This window comes from Brassica rapa, chromosome A08 (assembly GCF_000309985.2).
Source record: "Brassica rapa cultivar Chiifu-401-42 chromosome A08, CAAS_Brap_v3.01, whole genome shotgun sequence".
In the NCBI taxonomy this organism is placed as follows: Eukaryota; Viridiplantae; Streptophyta; class Magnoliopsida; order Brassicales; family Brassicaceae; genus Brassica; species Brassica rapa.
This window is the reverse complement of record NC_024802.2, coordinates 18,439,583-18,461,171: the sequence shown is the minus strand read 5'-3', so window position 1 is coordinate 18,461,171 and position 21,589 is coordinate 18,439,583. Positions and strand designations below refer to the sequence as shown.

Below are 21,589 nucleotides of genomic sequence, written 5' to 3'. Positions count from 1 at the left end.
AAACATATGCTTGTTCAAGAAGATGAGTGTAATGGTTGAAGAAACATCCTCGGAAGATGTTGAGAAAGTTCTTTCATGTCATTCAATGAGGTTGCTATGTAGACTCTCTGGAAGCTCTTTATCCACATTGGGCGTTCCCCTCTCAAGAACCACATTGATTCTCCACAGCACCATCCTACTCTCCATTCTCAGGCCTTTGATCTCATAGAGCTTCCAAAGCAAAGCCTTGATGAATTTATACTCATTACCATCATACCACTCCACCTGTTTCTTCACAACGCTTTCAAGATCTCTGAAAGCTCTCCTCACAAGCCCAACTTCCATTCCTCTTTCCACAAGCTCTCTCACTGAATCAACCATCTTATCTACAGTCTCCGCAACTGATTTAGTGTAGAGCTCTAACAAGTGAATAGCAGCACAGAACCCACCCACAAACGCCAACACCCAGGAGCTATTATCTACCAACAACTCTCCTGGTGGGTTCAACCTTGTCCTTATCTCCGGGAGTAGATTACCAACGGCATGAATCACATACTCATTATCATCAGGCATCATCGTCAAGCACTGGAAGATGTAAACGGTTCTCTCGAACTGTGTACTGCACTCTGATGCTATATAGTCCCATAGCTCGAACCATCTATCCTCTTGGTACTGCAGTAACTCATGTACAACGTGAAACACCACCTTGCCGAGAATCTTGAACGTGTTCTCGGTAACTCCTACTTCAGTGAGGCAATACATAAGCGGTTTCTTGAGCTGTATCATCTCCGAAACATCAATCTCTGCTCTCTTTGAAGTGTGGTCACAAAGCATATCGTAGAGTCGTCCCACTGCTATCTCCCTAGACATGTCGTTCATCGTAGTTGATGCAACCATTCTCAAGATCTCCACAGCAGATATGGTCTTTAACTTGTTGTACAAGTCATGATCAAACCCTTGAGAGGGGCTGAGTTTGAAGGCTTGGTCAGAGACGTGATTCTCAAGCTTCGTGACCATTAGATTGATCTTCATCGCAGCTTCTTTGGTGTGTGTTCCGATTCTCGAGATCTTGAACGAAAACTCTGACAAAAACCCGCATTGGTTCCTACTGTATCTACACGTGTTAGCGTCTAGCGCAAGGAACTTCACGAGATGAGCAAGCCCTCGTTGAAGAAACTGTTCTTCACCCTTCCTCACAAGCAGATTAGCTGACTTGAGAACAGTGTCAAGAATCACCCTTGCCACATCCAAACCCTCTTCTGAATCCGAAAGCTGAATCCCTAGCTTAACAGCAGTTTCAAGAGCTAGACTCCAGTACTCTTCGTCTCTATCTTGCTCATCACTAAGCAACAGTACATCCTCGATTTCTTCAATGAGGTGTTTAAAGAACCGGTTGATGAATCCAACATGGAGTTGTGGCAGATCGAGGAAGACATTGAAAGCCCTAACAGGATCTGTGTTCACAAGCGTAAGCATACAATCTCCAAGCTCGTCCCATCCGTGAGGATCAAGCTTCATAGCATTTCTTGCCACGCAAGAAACTATTATTCTTAGCATCTTGGTGTCAGGCTTCTTGGCTTCCGGCATCGTCAGGCAAGAAACAAGAAGAGGCTTTATAACATCGAGTGCCACGGGAGAGAGCTCGAAGCTGCGGTTTCTTAGACCGGTGAGGGCTTCGGAGAGGAGACTGATCGCTCGGAACCTGATGAGGTCGTCGGGAGAATGTAGATACACCTTGAGGAGCATTAGGGTTAAGCAGTTTGAGAAGTTGGCGACGCAGAACTTGTAGAGAGCTTGCGCGCCTTGGTACTCGTAGGTTTCATGAGGCTTGTAGAGTTGCTCGACGAAGTACGCTAAGCGTTCGTGGCTCGGAGTCGCGAGAAGGTCCCTGGCTGAAAACATGAGAAGCGATGATTCCGCCATTTTTTGTCCATGCAAACGTGTGTTCATGCAAGTGGTGATCTCTTAGATGATGATACATATACTACTAGGGTTAACAATCTGGTTTTCGTTTATTTTTCAATTGGTCTTCAATTTCTTTACAATTTTCCTAATCAGATGTACGTAATTATATTTGGTTCAACAAAAAAAAATGTTTGGGTCGATTTATTATTTCGGTCGATTTAGTTGGTTTTAGTGTATAAGTAGCTTAAAATGTATTAGTAGTTTATACACTTTTTTGGTTTTTGATAAGTATACTAGTTAACATACTATGAGTGTTATTGGTTTTTAGTCTCTATATATCAATATTCAATAGAATGGTCTTGAGTAGTTAGACAAAAAATAATAATAATGGTCTTGAGTTTCCTATCACTTGAGTATCATTTGACAAATTATATTAAAACATTTATTTTGGTTTCCAAGTTTATAAATTATGAAAATTAAATTTGATCCAATTTTACTTTGAGATGTTAATACGTTCTCTACATTCTATGGCCGGTTCTGCCAGTCATATAGTATAAAATATTATATGTAATGATTAAACTAGAAATTTTAAGTATTTAACCTGGCATTTTATTTTTGTAAGGGTGCGAAAGTTACAAACCACAAGATATAGTTAATAGTAACAAAAAACTCTATATATATATATATATATATATACGTTTTTGTTACTATTAAAAGTATGTAGTTGTTTTGTAGTTGTTTCGCATGTTGGTATTCATACCTTAAATTAAGCAATTTTTAAAAGGAAGATGAGGTGTGTCGGCAACTTACGAATCGGACAAACACGCAATTAGAGATGATGGTTGGTTATTTCAAAAATAATGAAAACAAATTGGACCCCTTGGAGTTGTAAACCCTATCCAAGCCCATGTCATGATATTGATAAATACTATGTTTCTTATAGGCACATCTAGCTCATATTTAACATGCCACTAGGGATTAACCCGGGCTACGCCCGGGATTTTTATTTTTTTTTTTAATTTAAGTTGTTAAATTATTTATATTTAGGTTATGATATATGTTTATATAAATGTTAAGATGCATGTCATAATTAAAATTTATTTTTAAATTTTAACACATTAAATTAACATATTTTTTACTATTTAAATATTTTTTAGAATTTTGTTGGCTATCTAGTTATCATATTTAGCAAAACTATCTGTTGAGTGTTGGAATAAATGTTTTAGATATTTAATCAAACTGCAGAATATTTTCGGATCGACCACATGCTCAACAATCGATCGATCCGTAAAAAGATGGTCGATCTCCTTAGCCAGGTAAGTACAATTTTAGCCAAAATATCTTTGATTTTTAAATATTAAGTATATAACTATTCTTTTGAATATTGTTTTTTTGAATTGTATTTTCTGATTAAAATAATTGTATTATTTTCAAATTGTGTATTTCCTTTTCTTATACTTTCTATTTGCGTAATATCTATATTTTACATTTTAAGATAGATGTTTAATATTTAATGTACTCTTTCCATTTTTAAAAAAATTGTGCATTTACTTATTATTGTATATATAATTCGTATATTAATATATTTATAATATTTAATTATTATTTATTTTTCTATATATTGAGTATTTCTCTTTCTTATAATTTATATTTAGTTAATATCTATATTTTATATTTTAAGTCTTTATGTATTTTTCTATTTTTAATGTAAAACGGTAATATTTAATAGAAGAACTTGAACAAATAGTCAAATTGTTATATTTATGTTTTTTTATTTTTTTATAAAATGGTAATGTTACATTATGGAGATAAGCCGTTTTTTCTATTTTTCTAGTGTAAAATGGTAATCTTATATATGTTTAATGTAGTATTTTCATTTTTTATGTTGTATGTTTACATATTATTTATTATTTTCAAAATTATATATAATATTTTTTTTACAAAATAGTAATGTTACATTATGGAGATAAGTCGTCTTTTTTTTTGTGAAAAAAGATAATCTTACATATGTTTAATGTAGTTTTTCCATTTTTTATGTTGTATGTTTACATATTATTTTTTTAAAATAAAAATGTAAAATGGTAATCGTACATATGTTTAATGTAGTATTTCCATTTTTTATGTTGTATGTTTACATATATTTATTATTTTCCAAATTATGTATAATGTTTTTTGTTTTTTATAAAACGGTAATGTTACATTATGGAAATAAACCGTCTTTTTTCAAGCGAAAAATGATAATCTTACATATGTTTAATGTAGTTTTTCCATTTTTTTTATGCTGTATGTTTACATATTATTTATAATTTTCGAAAATTAGTAATATTAAAATGTAAAACTATATTTTAATGTAGTATTTTCATTTTTTATGTTGTATTTTTACATATTATTTATTATTTTCAAAATTATATATAATATTTTTTTTACAAAATAGTAATGTTACATTATGGAGATAAGTCGTCTTTTTTTTAGTGAAAAAAGATAATCTTACATATGTTTAATGTAGTTTTTCCATTTTTTATGTTGTATGTTTACATATTATTTTTTTAAAAATAAAAATGTAAAATGGTAATCGTACATATGTTTAATGTAGTATTTCCATTTTTTATGTTGTATGTTTACATATATTTATTATTTTCCAAATTATGTATAATGTTTTTTGATTTTTGTAAAACGGTAATGTTACATTATGGAAATAAACCTTCTTTTTTTCAAGCGAAAAATGATAATCTTACATATGTTTAATGTAGTTTTTCTATTTTTTTTATGCTGTATGTTTACATATTATTTATAATTTTCGAAAATTAGTAATATTAAAATGTAAAACTATATTTTATGCCACGTGTTATCTTTCGGGAGAAGTTTTTCTTGCTGATGTGGACGCTCTATGGAGCCTCAAAAGGTCCCTTTTATTAGTAAGGATTCAATTATCCTTTAATTTATACGAAGTGTGTATTGACACGAAAAAACAAACATATTAAATTATAAATACGTTAGCTTACGATATATTCGAGAAGTGCAACTTCTTCAGGTATCAATTTCTATCCACCTGACCTACTTAAATCGCAGATGAAATTATTTGTTTGTTCGTAATCTTCTTCTTCCTTTTGTTTAAGAATGAGAAGGTGTAACAGTCAAAGAACTATATATATATTAATTTACATTATTTTTTTTGTAAAAGAGGTTTTCAAATTTACCAATATATAGTAGTATGACATGTTGTGTATCAAAATATGACGAGGTAAAGAAAATGAGAACAATTAAAGTTATTATCTCCATTACATAAAACTTGTACATATTTATATACTCATAAATCATAATATGAACTATATATACTTAAAACTATAAGCTTACAATAAGCGCTACTATCAATATATATAACGAATACAATATATTATCAAAAGCATACTCATCGTGATTTGATATGATTACATGTGATTAAGATCACATTTTTTACTGTTCTCGACTGATTTTAATTGCCAAGATTTGATTAAAACATATTCTTCGATCCAATCTGATAACATGGAATTTGATTGTAATTAATGGTTACGCAATTTTTAATGGATGAGTGTTTCACGAGCTATAGTTTAGTCGACTATATTATTTGACTAATCCAAACCGATTAACGTGCATTGTTACCTTTATATCAGGCGTTTTATATCAATCCAAAGTCAACTATTAGACTTTTGGAGGTCATCGATACCTTCGATTAAATCCAAGATCCACACACAATCTGTTTAAATATCTTGCTAAAACACGCACCGTTTAATCAAGTGTTGGTTATCAATTTTTTTTTTTTTTGCAAAGATGTTAATTTCTTTGTGGAAAACATAGCTAAATAAAATAGTGTAATCTTAATTTCGTTTATGTTTTAGAGCTATTTTTCTATAGTTGATAGTATACTAACCATATACACACAAAAGTTCTATTAAAATGTATCTTGATATGATCACGTACCAGCTAGCACGGTGTGATATATGTAAAATGTTCATATTTTTTTTTTTTTTTGAAAAAAGGTTTTCAATTTAAATGCTAGAAAGATACAGAGATAAGGTTTTAGGGACCTTAAGAGTTCAAAGATAAAACAACATGCAACAGTTTTAAAGTCAAGAGAGACGCGAAAGCAACATAGTATGATGAAGGCAACACTTAACAAGATTTTGTTGTGAACTCAGTGATGAGGACCTCTTCCTCGGCCTCTTTTTCCTTTCCCTGTAACAGTAAACCATTCCATCTCCTTAAGCCTTTGAGATGGCTTTAATGGCCTACCGCCTCGTGACCTTAGTGTTGATTCATCATCTACAAACGGGTCTCGAGGATGTGTAGGGGAAGTATCATGAGAGGCAAAAGTAAATGGTAATGGAGAATTTGAAAAGACAAGTTCCTTGGCTGGTGGGACACTCGATGGTTCACTGGCATCAGCACTATCCAATACCGCAAATAAGTTGTCATGAACAAATGGTACAGAAGACGGAGAGGAGTTAGAGTTATCAACCACAATATCAACATTCCCAACAAACTTCCCTGAAGGAGCCTCTGGAGTTGGTGGTACAGATTGTGTTGAGGAGTCAACAGGTTCTGCGACATCTAATTGTTCATATTTTTTGTGACTGAATCAATTAGAAAGACGCTTTATTCCATAGTGGAAGTACGATACATTTGATGTTTTTCATTACGGTAATAGTATACATTTTGAGCAAATAATTACATTTGATATATGTTCTCAGAGCTTGTTTTTGTCGGTGAAACAAGTGGTGCAAAACAACTCGAAAGAACGATTCACCAAGAGCCCACGTATTATAGGCGGTCTTTGAGTTCGACATTATATTTGATGGGATCTATACAACAAACTTAGTAATTGCATTTATATCTATTCTCATAGTTGTGACTGTCAACAGTTATTGGCTTGCCGTCGTCTATTTTTTGCTGGGTCGAGTGGTACGAAACAGCTCCAACGAACGTGCCATCCAAAAGCCACTTGCTTTAGGCATCCCTTCGACTTTCACGTTTTCATGACATTTACATTAAGTATTTATATTAATGTGCTCTAGGTTCTAATTCTTAGACATTTGATCGGTGTTCTAGGTTCACGACAATTTAGATATTAATGATCGTGAATATTTTTATTATCTCAAGTCTGAATCTATAAGTTTTAGATTTTGTCATTTTTCTTATATTTGCTTATATTGTGCCCATGCTATGTTTTGTAAGTTTTATTTGATATATATGGCCCTGCCAATACCACGTTTTCAGTTCCTTGTAGCAAATCTTTCAAGCTGGATAAGGTGTGTTGGCAACATACGAATCGCACAACCGTACCTATATGGTGGTAAATGCTACTTATACATATTAACAATGAATGGACCTTTTTGTAGTCCCAAGCATTAAAGCTTTATCCAAAACATATGCAACGAGATTGATAAATACGTTTTTGTATGCACTTCCACTAAATTATTTTTAACTTGTAAGTTCAAATATTTGGTTAATGAAATTATTTTTTTGGAATAAAGTGTGATTTTGAGACGAAAACAACAAATTAAATTTATAAAACGGTAACTTACAAAGTTGGACCAAACAAATATGATATTTTTTGAAGTCAACTTGTGTTGACTTCTAATTATTTAGACTTAGTCTACCCGACGATAAACATACGATCTGGAAATGAACACGAAAGCAAAGAAAGCAATGGCCGTGGATGCGGCTAGCAACCAGTAAAAATAATCAATATGAGCTCGGTTTAAGTTATTGTTAAACCAGCTGTGTCCACCATCTCTTTCTGTGGCCCAGTCAATAACAATGATGAGAAGACCACTCAAGAAGTTCGAAAGACCCAACGAACTCAAAGAAAAAGCAAGACCGATACTTCTCAGCTCTGTGGGGACCTGGTCGTAGAAGAACTCTTGGGCACCTACCAGACCAAACACTTCGATCATCCCGACCAACATATACTGAGGTACAAACCACCATATAGACATTGGAATGGTCACGTCCGGTTTGTCAATGAGCCCGTGTTCCTCAGCGATTCGCAACCGTTTGGCTTCCACCAATGCTGCGAGCACCATGTTGACGCACGTAAGCACCATTCCGGTTCCTATTCTTTGGAGCATTGAGGGACAAAAAAGAAGCTGGAGGGATCTCCAAGCCCGGCAAGATTCTTCTGTCCACGGTGACCCCTTGCTTGGTGAAGAAAGTAGAGTATTGGGCGTAAGGAACCATGCTCATCATCGATGTGATCCATATCGGAATAAGCATTACCAAACCCTTAGCGTCTTCCACGTCCATATTATTACATGGCTCCACACCTTCTTCTCCTAAGAGCATCGCTTTTGCAAGGAATCTTGTCACACACAAATAAACGTCAAAACAAGACAAGCGCACTAGTTTTTTAAAAAAAAGTCCAGCACTAAACCAAAACTCAAATGATCATACAGTCCAATGAAATTAATATTGGCTTTGAACCTAAATTTTTTTGGAGATTGTTATCAAAATATCTTTATTAAATGTTTTCAAAAACAATTAATAGACGCCCAAACTGTTTTCAATTTTTTTTTTTTACCAAAATCCTTATTAAATTTACTTTTTGAAGAAGAACCGACTCGGAAAATGATATATACGAAAACTTGGGATCTATGCAACTTACTCGAGCTGACCAGAATGTTTTAAACTAATCAGTTTCCGATTCTTGAAGGCCACGATAAAAACTCTACCGATCCTTACAAAACCGTTGTTGTTCTTCTCGTGGCTTCTCTTTGGATACCTATAGGTTTTTCTCCCGAGAAAAAAGATAGCAAGAGCCATAACCATGAACAAACAAGGGATCCCAAATCCAAACGCCCAGTTAACGTTGCTTTGAATATACACCATCACAAGAATCGATACGGCTATTCCTCCGGATAAAAACAAGAACCACCAGTTGAAAAACGATCCTCTAGCTATTCTCTCTTTAGGATGGTCCGAGTCAAACTGGTCCGCACCAAACGCCTGAACACACGGCTTGTGACCTCCTTGTGCGATGGCCACAAGATACAGAGAGCAGAAGAAAAGTACGTTCATCAAGATAGAAGGTTTACGTTCTTCAGATGATCCCATAAGGGTTAGGGAAGCCGACAAGGTCAGTAGTCCAAGCCCCTGTAATAATTTCATCCGGTTTAATTAATTTAATTTTTTTTTCTTTGTGATTTGTGAATGAATGAAATGAAAGGAATCTCACATTGGTAGTTAGAAAATAATGAACTAAAAATTAGGACCAATTCAATTATTATCAATTAGTTTTAAGTTGAAGCTAGTGAACTCGAAATTGACAATACTAGTGGAGAAAGAAGAAGACGAAGGTACCAACCAGTATGTAGATGAGGGAAGATCCAAGAATTGTCCGGTAACGACCGAGATAAGCGTCTGCTACGAAAGCTCCTATTATAGGAAGCGTCGAGGCTGTTCCACTCCACGTGTTCACATTCACGGCGGCATTCGCCGTCGACTGACCGAGCTGTTCGGTCAGATAAGTGATCATATTGCATGCAATCCCAACGTAAGCAAATCTCTCTGCAACTTCCACACCTGATGAAACATACACAAAGATTTAGCAACAAGAAACAAAACATTAGTTAATCACAAATTACTCTGTTCACCTATTATGAGACAGGCCGATCTCCATCCTCCGGTGGAAGCTCTCACGGCGGGGTTTCCATGGTGGTCGACGGAGTCGTTAACTATATCTTCAAGAAGTCCAACTTCTTCCTCTGGTATCGACATGTCTCGCTAAACTGCGATTAGGAACTCTTTTAAAACTTAGAACTGAACTATGTTAAAACTTTTTTCTCTTTTAGATGAGAACGTGACGAGGTATATAGCCGTCAGATAACTATAAATAGATAGAGAGTACTTTTTTTTTTTTTTGTAACACATCATTGTTACCATTAATTAGTAGTATGGCATATTGTCCCTTGTTATAAAATCACCATAATTTTTTTATGGACCACTTTTTCACGAGCTGTACTTTGGTCATCTATATTATTTTATTTGATTAATCCAAACCCAGTAATAAGCAATAATAATTATGTTTATTTTTTTAAAATGTTTGTTAGCAGTTTATATCAGGGGTTTCTTGTTCGTTATTTTATTTCAGTATATTGATTAGTCATGTTATTTGATTAAATCCAGAACGAGTAACGTGCAGTGTTTATGTTATATCAGCTATTTCTGTTCATTATTCAAGACCAGTCGTGGACCCCTATAGAAGAATGGAAGCGTAAAGCAAGCACATATCTCATGTTTTTTGTTTGATTATCTGAGTTTAAATATTCAAATTTAAATCTATGTAGTGTCTATAATATTTTCATAAATAACCTTTAACAAAACACACATCGAAGCTTTCTTTCACAAATTAAATTATAAAACTGTAACTTACAAAGTTGGAACACAAAACCATGTCATATTAAAATCAACATAAGTTGCCCTTTGAATACTTTTTAGACTTGGTCTACCCGACGATAAACATACGACCTTGAAATGAACACGAACACAAAGAAAGCGATGGCCGTGGATGCAGCTAGCAACCAGTAAAAATAATCAATATGAGCTCGGTTTAAGTTATTGTTAAACCAGCTGTGTCCACCATCTCTTTCTGTAGCCCAATCAACAACAATGATGAGAAGACCACTAAAGAAGTTCGAAAGACCCAACGCACTCAAAGAGAAAGCAAGACCGATACTTCTCAGCTCTGTGGGGACCTGGTCGTAGAAGAACTCTTGTGCACCTACCAGGTCAAACACTTCGATCATACCGACCAACATATACTGAGGGACGAACCACCAAATGGACATTGGAATGGTAACGTTCGGTTTGTCAATGAGCCCGTGTTCCTCAGCGATTCGCAACCGCTTGGCTTCCACCAGTGCTGCGAGCACCATGTTGACGCACGTTAGCACCATTCCGGCTCCTATTCTTTGGAGCATTGTGATCCCATTAGGCTTCTTGGTAATCTTTCTGGCTATAGGCAGGAACACATGCTCGTAGATCGGAACTGAGATGAGAACTGATATAGACACGAATGATAATAAAGTAGCCGGAGGGATCTCCAAGTCCGGCAAGATTCTTCTGTCCACGGTAACACCTTGCTTGGTGAAGAGAGTAGAGTATTGAGCGTAAGGAATCATGCTCACCATCGATGTGATCCATATTGGAATAAGCCTTACCAAACCCTTCGCGTCCTCCACGTCCACATCACTACATGGCTCTACACCTTCTTCTCCTAAGAGCACCGCTTTATTTAAATTCATCAGTTTTCGATTCTTGATGGCCCCAAAGAAAACTCTACCGATCCTTACAAAACCGTTGTTGGTCTTCTCGTGGTTTCTCTTTGGATATCTATAAGTTTTTCTCCCAAGAAAGAAGATAGCAAGAGCCATAACCATGAATAGACATGGAATCCCAAAACCAAACGCCCAGTTAACGTTGCTTTGAATATACACCATCACAAGAATTGATATGGCTATTCCGCCGGATAAAAACAAGAACCACCAATTGAAAAACGATCCTCTGGCTAATCTCTCTTTAGGATGGTCCGAGTCAAACTGATCCGCACCAAACGCTTGAACACATGGCTTGTGACCTCCTTGTGCTATGGCCACAAGATAAAGAGAGCAGAAGAAAAGTACGTTCATCAAGAAAGAAGGTTTACGGTTCTCAGACGATCCCATAAGAGTTAGGGAAGCCGACAAGGTCAGTAGTCCAATCCCCTATAATCATTTCATCCGGTTTAATTACTTAATTTTTTTTTTTTGTAATTTGTTAATGAATGAATGAAATCTCAGTTAAAAAATAATGAACTAATATATAAAAGATAGGATAATCAAATTATTATCTGATTTTAAATTGGAAGCTCACGATGATAAACTCGAATTTAACAGTATTAGTGGAGAAAGAAGAAGACAAGGTACCAACCAGTATGTAGATGAGGGAAGATCCAAGAATTGTCCGGTAGCGACCAAGATAAGCATCTGCTAAGAAAGCTCCAATAATAGGAAGCGTGGAGGCGGTTCCGATCCACGTGTTCACGTTTACGGCGGCGTTTGCTGTCGATTGCCCGAGCTGTTCGGTTAGGTAAGTGATCATGTTGCATGCAATCCCAACGTAAGCAAATCTCTCTGCAACTTCCACACCTGATGAAACATACATGATCAAGATTTAATTAGCAACACGAAACAAACACTAAGTTAATCACAGTTTACTCTTTTCACCTATTATAAGACTGGCGGATCTCCATCCTCCGGTGGAAGATCTCACGGCGGGTTACCACGGTGATCGACGGAGTCGTTAACTAAATCTTCAAGAAGTCCAACTTCTTCCTCCGGTGTCGACATTTCTCGCTAAACTGAGATTAGGAACTATGTTAAACTTAAAACTGAATTTAGGTTTTAAATAATTATGATAATTTAGATGAGAACGTGATGAGGCGTAGTAGTCAGATAACTATAAATATATAGAGAGTATATACACCATTGTTACCATTAATTAGTAGTATGACATATTGTCCCTTTGTTAAAAATCACCATAATTTCTTTTATGGACCAGTTTTCCACGAGCTGTACTTTGGTCGTCTATATTACTTGGTTAATCCAAACCGAGTAACATGCCCTATTATGTTTATATTTTTCTGTTTGACAGCAGTTTATATCAGGGATTTCTTGTTCGTTATTTTATTTTAATATATTGATTACTCGTCTGTGTTATTTGATTAAATCTAAAACAAGTAACGTGCAGTGCTCATGTTATTATATCAGCTATTATTTGTTCCTCATTCGAAAAGTCAAGTTTTAGAGGTTATGGAAATTCAAAACCAGTCGTGGACCCCTAGAAGAATGGAAGCGCACATATATCTCAATTTTTTTTGTTTGACTAGGGATTAACCCGGGCTACGCCCGGGATTTTTATTTTTTCTAATTTAACTTGTTAAATTATTTATATTTAGGTTATGATATATATTTATATAAATGTTAAGATGCATATCATAATTAAAATTTATTTTTAAATTTTAACACGTTAAATTAACATATTTTTTACTATTTAAATACTTTTTTTGTAATTTTGTTGGCTATCTAGTTATCATATTTAGCAAAACTATCTGTTGAGTGTTGGAATAAATGTTTTAGATATTTAATTAAACTGCAGAGTATTTCTGGATCGACCACATGCTCAACAATCGATCGATCCATTAAAATATCTTTAGCAAAAATATCTTTTATTTTCTAATATTAAGTATATAAATATTCTTTTGAGTATTGTTTTTTTGAATTGTATTTTTTGATTAAATTATTGTATTATAATGTTTATGTAAATATTTTTTGTGATGTTTGAATTTGTGCTGTTCGTATACTTAACCTAGATGATATTGATATTTAACAATTTATTGTTTTCTAGAAATAGAAAAAGGATATATCAAAACGTATCTAATACTTGTTAAATGATAGTATAATGTAAATTACATCCATTTTTGAAAATAACCATTTGTTTTTTTTTAATCAGAAATTATTATTTTTTAAATACATTGTTCATATATAATATAATAGTTTAAGTTTGGAAGATTAATCTATATATATAAATTATGTATATTTTTTAAAAAATAATTTAAGATATTGTATATTGAATAACTGAATAAAAGCTGAATTTCTTATCTTGAAAATCATATATTTATATTTTTGTCTTCATGTTATACTCACCAATCCATCATTGATATTTATAACTCAGTATGTTTTAAAAAAAAACTTAGTTTTAAGTAATAAACTAATTTAATAAATTAAATTCATCACCTATAATGTTCTGTAAACTATATTTGAAAACTCTCTAAAATTATATTTTAAGCATAATATTACTATTATTTAATTTAAGTTATTTTAAGCATAATATATGTTAAACCAACTTATATTATACTTACAATAGGACCATCCTAAACCGGTTAATAAACAAAAACAATACTAAACCAACATGAACCAATACCTGATTCGGCGAGGAAGGAAGTGTTTCGGGAATACGCTTGAATGGTTATTAACTGTAATGGTTTGATCATGAAAGAGTTAGTATGAATATTAACAATTAAATTATAGGTTAGATTAATTTAAATTTGTAAGAATACCTTTAAGTCTATGAAAAGCAATTCAATTCCCATGAATAAGTTTGGCTTTTGGAAGTTGCGGGTTTCCCAACAATGAATCCACCTTACAAAAAGTTCGTTGTTATAAAAAATCTCATTCAATGTCATTAAAAGTTTTTGGGACGGCAAGAGTTGATGGTGGAACCATTTTATTGCTCGAGTGCTTTAAAATTTTCTTTGATAGTGTGAGGTTGATGTTGATGGAATAATGAGTTTTATAGGAACTTTCTTTATGTAAAACTATACATTTTTTTTTGTTTAATGTGGTATTTCTATTTTTATATAATTTATTACCATTTTAAGATAGCTGTATATTTTAAAATAGATGTTTAAATCTTAATGTTCTTTTTCCATTTTTTTAAATGTTTATTTCTATTTCTTATATTTTTTATTTACGTAATATATATATTTTAAAATAGATATTTAAATTTTAATGTACTTTTTCCATTTTTTTAAATTGTGTATTTACTTATATTATATATTTTACATTTTAAGATAGATGTTTAATGCTTAATGAACTTTTTCCATTTTTTAAAAAAAATTGTGTATTTACTTATTATTATATATATAATTCATATATTATATATTGCCATTATTTACTTATTATTTATTTTCCTGTATATGTATTTCCAATTCTTGTACTTTTTATTTTACTTAATATCTCTATTTTACATTTTAAGATAGATGTTTAAATTTTAATGTACGTTTTCCATTTTTTTAAATTTTATATTTCCATTTGTTATACTTTCTATTTACGTAATATCTATGTTTTAAATTTTAAGATATATTTTTAAATCTTAATGTAATTTTCCATTTTTTAAATTGGGTATTTACTTATATTATATATTTACTTATTATTTATTTTTCTTTATATTGTGTATTTCTATTTCTTATACTTTCTATTTACTAATAATTTTATATTTTAAGATAGATTTACATTTTAAGATAGATGTTTAAAAACTAATGTACTTTTTCCATTTTTTTAAAATTGTGTATTTCTTTTTCTTATACTTTCTATTTAAGTAATATCTATATTTTACATTTTAAGATAAATGTTTAAATCTTGATATACTTTTTCCATTGTTTTTAAGTTGTGTATTTATTTTTCTTATACTTTCTATTTACTTAATATCTATATTTTACATTTTAAGATAGATGTTTAATATTTAATGTACTCTTTCCATTTTAAAAAAATTGTGCATTTACTTATTATTGTATATATAATTCGTATATTTATATATTTATAATATTTACTTATTATTTATTTTTTATATATTGAGTATTTCTCTTTCTTATACTTTATATTTAGTTAATATCTATATTTTATATTTTAAGATAGATATTTAAATCTTAATGTATTTTTCTATTTTTAATGTAAAACGACAATGTTTAATAGAAGAACTTGGATAAATAGTTAAATAATTATATTTATGTTTTTTTTATAAAATGGTAATGTTATATTATGGAGAAAAATGGTAATCTTACATATGTTTAATGTAGTTTTTCCTTTTTTTTATGCTGTATGTTTACATATTATTGTTATTTTTAAATGTAAAATGGTAATCTTACATATGTTTAATGTAGTATTTCTATTTTTTATGTTGTATGATTACATATTATTTATTATTTTCAAAATTGTATATAATGTTTTTTTTTACAAAATAGTAATTTTACATTATGGAGATAAGCCGTCTTTTTTTTAGAGAAAAATGGTAATCTTACATATGTTTAATGTAGTTTTTCTATTTTTTATGTTGTACGTTTACATATTATTATTTTTAAATAAAAATGTAAAATGGTAATCTTACATATGTTTAATGTAGTATTTCCATTTTTTATGTTGTATGTTTACATATATTTATTATTTTCCAAATTATATATTATGTTTTTTTTGTAAAACGGTAATGTTACATTATGGAGATAAACCGCCTTTTTTTAAGTGAAAAATGGTATTTTACATATGTTTAATGTAGTTTTTCTATTTTTTATGATGCATGTTTACATATTATTTATAATTTTCGAAAATTAGTAATATTAAAATGTAAAACTATATTTTATGCCACAAGTCATCTTTCGGGAGAAATTTTTTTTGCTGATGTGGACGCTCTATCGAACCTCAAAAGGTCCATTTTATTAGTATAGTAGTAATCTTACATATTTTTAATGTAGTATTTCCATTTTTTTATGTCGTATGCTTACATATATTTATTATTTTTGAAATTATATATAATGTTTTTTTTATAAAACGGTAATTTTACATTATGGAGATAAGCCGTCTTTTTTTTAAGTGAAAAATGGTAATTTTACATATGTTTAATGTAGTTTTTCTTTTTTATGATGTATATTACATATTTTTTATAAAACGGTAATTTTACATTATGGAGATAAGCCGTCTTTTTTTAAGTGAAAAATGGTAATTTTACATATGTTTAATGTAGTTTTTCTTTTTTTATGATGTATATTTACATATTATTTATAATTTTCAAAAATTAGTAATATTAAAATGTAAAATTATATTTTATGCCACATGTCATCTTTCGGAAGAAGTTTTTTTTGCTGATGTGGACGCTCTATGGAGCCTCAAAAGGTCCCTTTTATTAGTATAGACTAGGGATTAACCCGGGCTACGCCCGGGATTTTTATTTTTTTCTAATTTAAGTTATTAAATTATTTATATTTAGGCTATGATATATATTTATATAAATGTTAAATGCATGTCATAATTAAAATTTATTTTTAAATTTTAACACGTTAAATTAACATATTTTTTACTATTTAAATTTTTTTTGTAATTTTAGTGGCTATCTAGTTATCATATTTAGCAAAACTATCTTTTGAGTGTTGGAATAAATGTTTTAGAAATTTTATTAAACTCCAGTGTATTTTCGGATCGACCACATGCTCAACATTCGATCGATCCGTAAAAAGATAGTCGATCTCCTTGGCCAGGTAAGTACAATTTAGCAAAAATATCTTTTATTTTCAAATATTAAGTATATAACTATTCTTTTTAATATTTTTATTGTATTTTTTGATTAAATTATTGTATTATAATGGTTATGTAAATATTTTTTGTGATGTTTGAATTTGTGTTGTTCGTATACTTTACTTAGATGATATTGATGTTTAACAATTTATTGTTTTCTGGAAATAGAAAATAATGATATATCAAAACATATCTAATACTTGTTAAATGATAGTATAATGTAAATTACATCCATTATTTGAAAATAACCATTTGTTATTTTTATTTTTATTTTAAATCAGAAATTATTTTTATTTAAAAACATTATTCATATATAATATAATAGTTTAAGTTTGGAAGATTAATATATATATAAATTATGTATATTTTTAAAAAAATAATTTAAGATATTATATATTGAGTATCTAAATTAAAGCTGAATTTCTTATCTTGAAAATCAGATATTATATTTTTTTTCTTCATGTTATACTCACCAATCCATCATTGATATTTATAACTCAGTATGTTTTTAAAAAAACTTAGTTTTAAGTAATAAACGAATTTAATAAATTAAATTCATCACCTATATTGTTCTGTAAACTATATTTGAAAACTCTCTAAAATTATATTTTAAGCATAATATTATTATTATTTAATTTAAGTTATTTTAAACATAATATATGCTAAACCAACTTAAATTATATTTACAATAGGACCATCCTAAACCAGTTAGTAAACCAAAAACAATACTAAACCAACATGAACCAATACCTGATTCGGCGATGAATAAAGTGTTTCGGGATAAACGCTTGAATGTTTATTAACTGAAATGGTTTTATCATGAAAGAGTTAGTATGAATATTAACAATAAAATTATGGATTAGATTAATTTAAATTTGTAAGAATACCTTTGAGTCTATGAAAAGCAATTCAATTCCCATGAATAAGTTTGGCTTTTGGAAGTTGCGGATTTCCCAACAATGAATCCACCTAACAAAAAGTTTGTTGTTATAAAAAAATCTCATTCAAGGTCATTAAAGGTTTTTGGGACGGCAAGAGTTGATGGTGAAACCATTTTTTTGCTCGAGTGCTTTAAATTTTCCTTAATAGTGTGAGGTTGATGTGGATGGAATAATGAGTTTTATAGGGACTTTCTTGATGAAAAACTATACATTTTTATTTTTTTTTGGTTTAATGTGGTATTTCCATTTTTATATAATTTACTACCATTTTAAGATAGAAATATATTTTAAGATAGATGCTTAAATCTTAATGTACTTTTCCATTTTTTAAAATGTTTATTTCCATTTCTTATATTTTTATTTACGTAATATCTATATTTTATATTTTAAAATAGATATTTAAATATTAATGTAATTTTTCCATTTTTTTAAATTGTGTATTTACTTATATTATATATTTTACATTTTAAGATAGATGTTTAATGCTTGATGAACTTTTTCCATTTTTAAAAAAATTGTGTATTTACTTATTGTTACATATATAATTCATATATTATATATTCACATTATTTACTTATTATTTATTTTCGTGTATATGTATTTCCATTTCTTGTACTTTTCATTTACTTAATATCTCTATTTTACATTTTAAGAAAGACGTTTAAATCTTAATGTACGTTTTCCATTTTTTTTAAATTGTATATTTCCATTTGTTATACTTTCTATTTACGTAATATCTATATTTTAAATTTTAATATATATTTTTAAATCTTAATTTAATTTCCCATTTTTTAAATTTGGTATTTACTTATATTATATATTTACTTTTCTTTATATTGTGTATTTCTATTTCTTATACTTTCTATTTACTAATAATTTTATATTTTAAGATTGATTTACATTTTAAGATAGATGTTTAAATACTAATGTACTTTTTCAATTTTTTTAAATTGTGTATTTCCTTTTCTTATACTTTCTATTTACTTAATATCTATATTTTACATTTTAAGATAGATGTTTAATATTTAATGTACTATTTCCATTTTAAAAAAATTGTGCATTTACTTATTATTGTATATATAATTCGTATATTTATATATTTATAATATTTACTTATTATTTATTTTTCTATATATTTAGTATTTCTCTTTCTTATACTTTATATTTAGTTAATGTCTATATTTTATATTTTAAGATAGATGTTTAAATCTTTACGTATTTTTCCATTTTTAATGTAAAACGGTAATGTTTAATAGAAGAACTTGGACAAATAGTCAAATAGTTATATTTATGTTTTTTTTTCTTTTTTTTAATAAAATGGTAATGTTACATTATGAAGATAACCCGTTTTTTTAGTGAACAATGGTAATCTTACATATGTTTAATGTAGTTTTTCCATTTTTTATGTTGTATGTTTACATATTATTTTTATTTTTAAATGTAAAATGGTAATTTTGCATATGTTTAATGTAGTATTTCTATTTTTTATGTTGTATGTTTACGTATTATTTATTATTTTAGAAATTATATATAATTTGTTTTTTAGAAAATAGTAATGTTACATTATGGAGATAAACCGTCTTTTTTGTAGTGAAAAATGGTAATCTTACATATGTTTAATGTAGTTTTTCCATTTTTTATGTTGTATGTTTACATATTATTTTCTTAAAATAAAAATGTAAAATGGTAATCTTACATATGTTTAATGTAGTATTTCTATTTTTATGTTGTATGTTTTACATATATTTATTATTTTCGAAATTATATATAATGTTTTTTGTTTTTTATAAAACGGTAATGTTACATTATGGAGATAAGCCGTCTTTTTTTTAAGTTAAATATAGTAATCTTACATATGTTTAATGTAGTTTTTCCATTTTTTATGCTGTATGTTTACATATTTTTTTTATAATTTTCGAAAATAATAAAATTAAAATGTAAAACTATATTTTATGCCACGTGTCATCTTTCGAGATTATATTATATATTTACTTATTATTTATTTTTCTTTATATTGTGTATTTCTATTTCTTATAGTTTCTATTTACTAATAATTTTATATTTTAACATTGATTTACATTTTAAGATAGATGTTTAAATACTAATGTACTTTTTCCATTTTTTTAAATTGTGTATTTCCTTTTCTTATAATTTCTATTTGCGTAATATCTATATTTTACATTTTAAAATAGATGTTTAAATCTTAATATACTTTTTTCATTGTTTTTAAGTTGTGTATTTCTTTTTCTTATATTTTCTATTTACTTAATATCTATATTTTACATTTTAAGATAGATGTTTAATATTTAATGTACTCTTTCCATTTTTTAAAAATTGTGGATTTACTTATTATTGTATATATAATTCTTATATTTATATATTTAGAATATTTACTTTTTTTTATATTGAGTATTTCTATTTCTTATACTTTATATTTAGTTAATGTCTATATTTTATATTTTAAGATGGATGTTTAAATTTTTACGTATTTTTCCATTTTTAATGTAAAACGGCAATGTTTAATAGAAGAACTTGGACAAATAGTCAAATAGTTATATTTATGTTTTTTTTTTTTTTATAAAATGGTAATGTTACATTATGAAGATAAACCGTTTTTTTAGTGAACAATGGTAATCTTACATATGTTTAATGTAGTTTTTCCATTTTTTTTATATTGTATGTTTACATAATATTGTTATTTTTAAATGTAAAATGGTAATTTTACATATGTTTAATGTAGTATTTTCATTTTTTATGTTGTATGTTTACATATTATTTATTATTTTCGAAATTATATATAATTTGTTTTTTACAAAATAGTAATGTTACATTATGAAGATAAGCCGTCTTTTTTTTTAGTGAAAAATTGTAATTACATATGTTTAATGTAGTTTTTCCATTTTTTATGTTGTATGTTTACATATTATTTTCTTAAAATAAACATGTAAAATGTTAATCTTACATATGTTTAATGTAGTATTTCCATTTTTATGTTGTATGTTTTACATATATTTATTATTTTCAAAATTATATATAATATTTTTTGTTTTTTTTTATAAAACGGTAATGTTACATTATGGAGATAGACCGTCTTTTTTTTGAAGTGAAAAATAGTAATCTTACATATGTTTAATGTAGTTTTTCCATTTTTTTATGCTGTAGGTTTACATATTTTTTATAATTTTCGAAAATAAGTAATATTAAAATGTAAAACTATATTTTATGCCACGTGTCATCTTTCGGGATTATATTATATATTTACTTATTATTTATTTTTATTTATATTGTGTATTTCTATTTCTTATACTTTCTATTTACTAATAATTTTATATTTTAAGATTGATTTACATTTTAAGATAGATGTTTAAATACCAATGTACTTTTTCATTTTTTTAAATTGTGTATTTCCTTTTCTTATACTTTCTATTTGCATAATATATATATATTTTACATTTTAAGATAGATGTTTAAATCTTAATATACTTTTTCCATTGTTTTTAAGTTGTGTATTTCTTTTTCTTATACTTTCTATTTACTTAATATCTATATTTTACATTTTAAGATAGATGTTTAATATTTAATGTACTCTTTCCATTTTTTTAAAATTGTGCATTTACTTATTATTGTATA

The 21,589-nt window shown here is 28.7% G+C and overlaps 2 protein-coding genes and 1 pseudogene across 2 annotated transcripts; all 3 read right to left on the bottom strand.

Annotated features, from left to right (window-relative positions):
- Nucleotides 1-31: 31 nt before the first annotated feature.
- On the bottom strand, nt 32-2,939 carry LOC108869334. The gene has a single exon (XM_033277792.1). It carries the CDS (start codon nt 1,927-1,929, stop codon nt 79-81), a length of 1,851 nt encoding a protein of 616 aa, XP_033133683.1. The 5' UTR covers nt 1,930-2,939; the 3' UTR covers nt 32-78.
- A 4,460-nt stretch (nt 2,940-7,399) lies between these two features.
- Nucleotides 7,400-9,999, bottom strand: LOC103835466 (annotated as a pseudogene).
- A 232-nt stretch (nt 10,000-10,231) lies between these two features.
- Nucleotides 10,232-12,749, bottom strand: LOC103835467 (protein NRT1/ PTR FAMILY 5.15). The gene is given in 4 exon segments (XM_009111647.3): nt 10,232-11,621; nt 11,827-12,044; nt 12,123-12,176; nt 12,179-12,749. Coding segments are annotated over 4 exon segments (1,608 nt in total). The 5' UTR covers nt 12,246-12,749; the 3' UTR covers nt 10,232-10,352.
- Nucleotides 12,750-21,589: the final 8,840 nt, after the last annotated feature.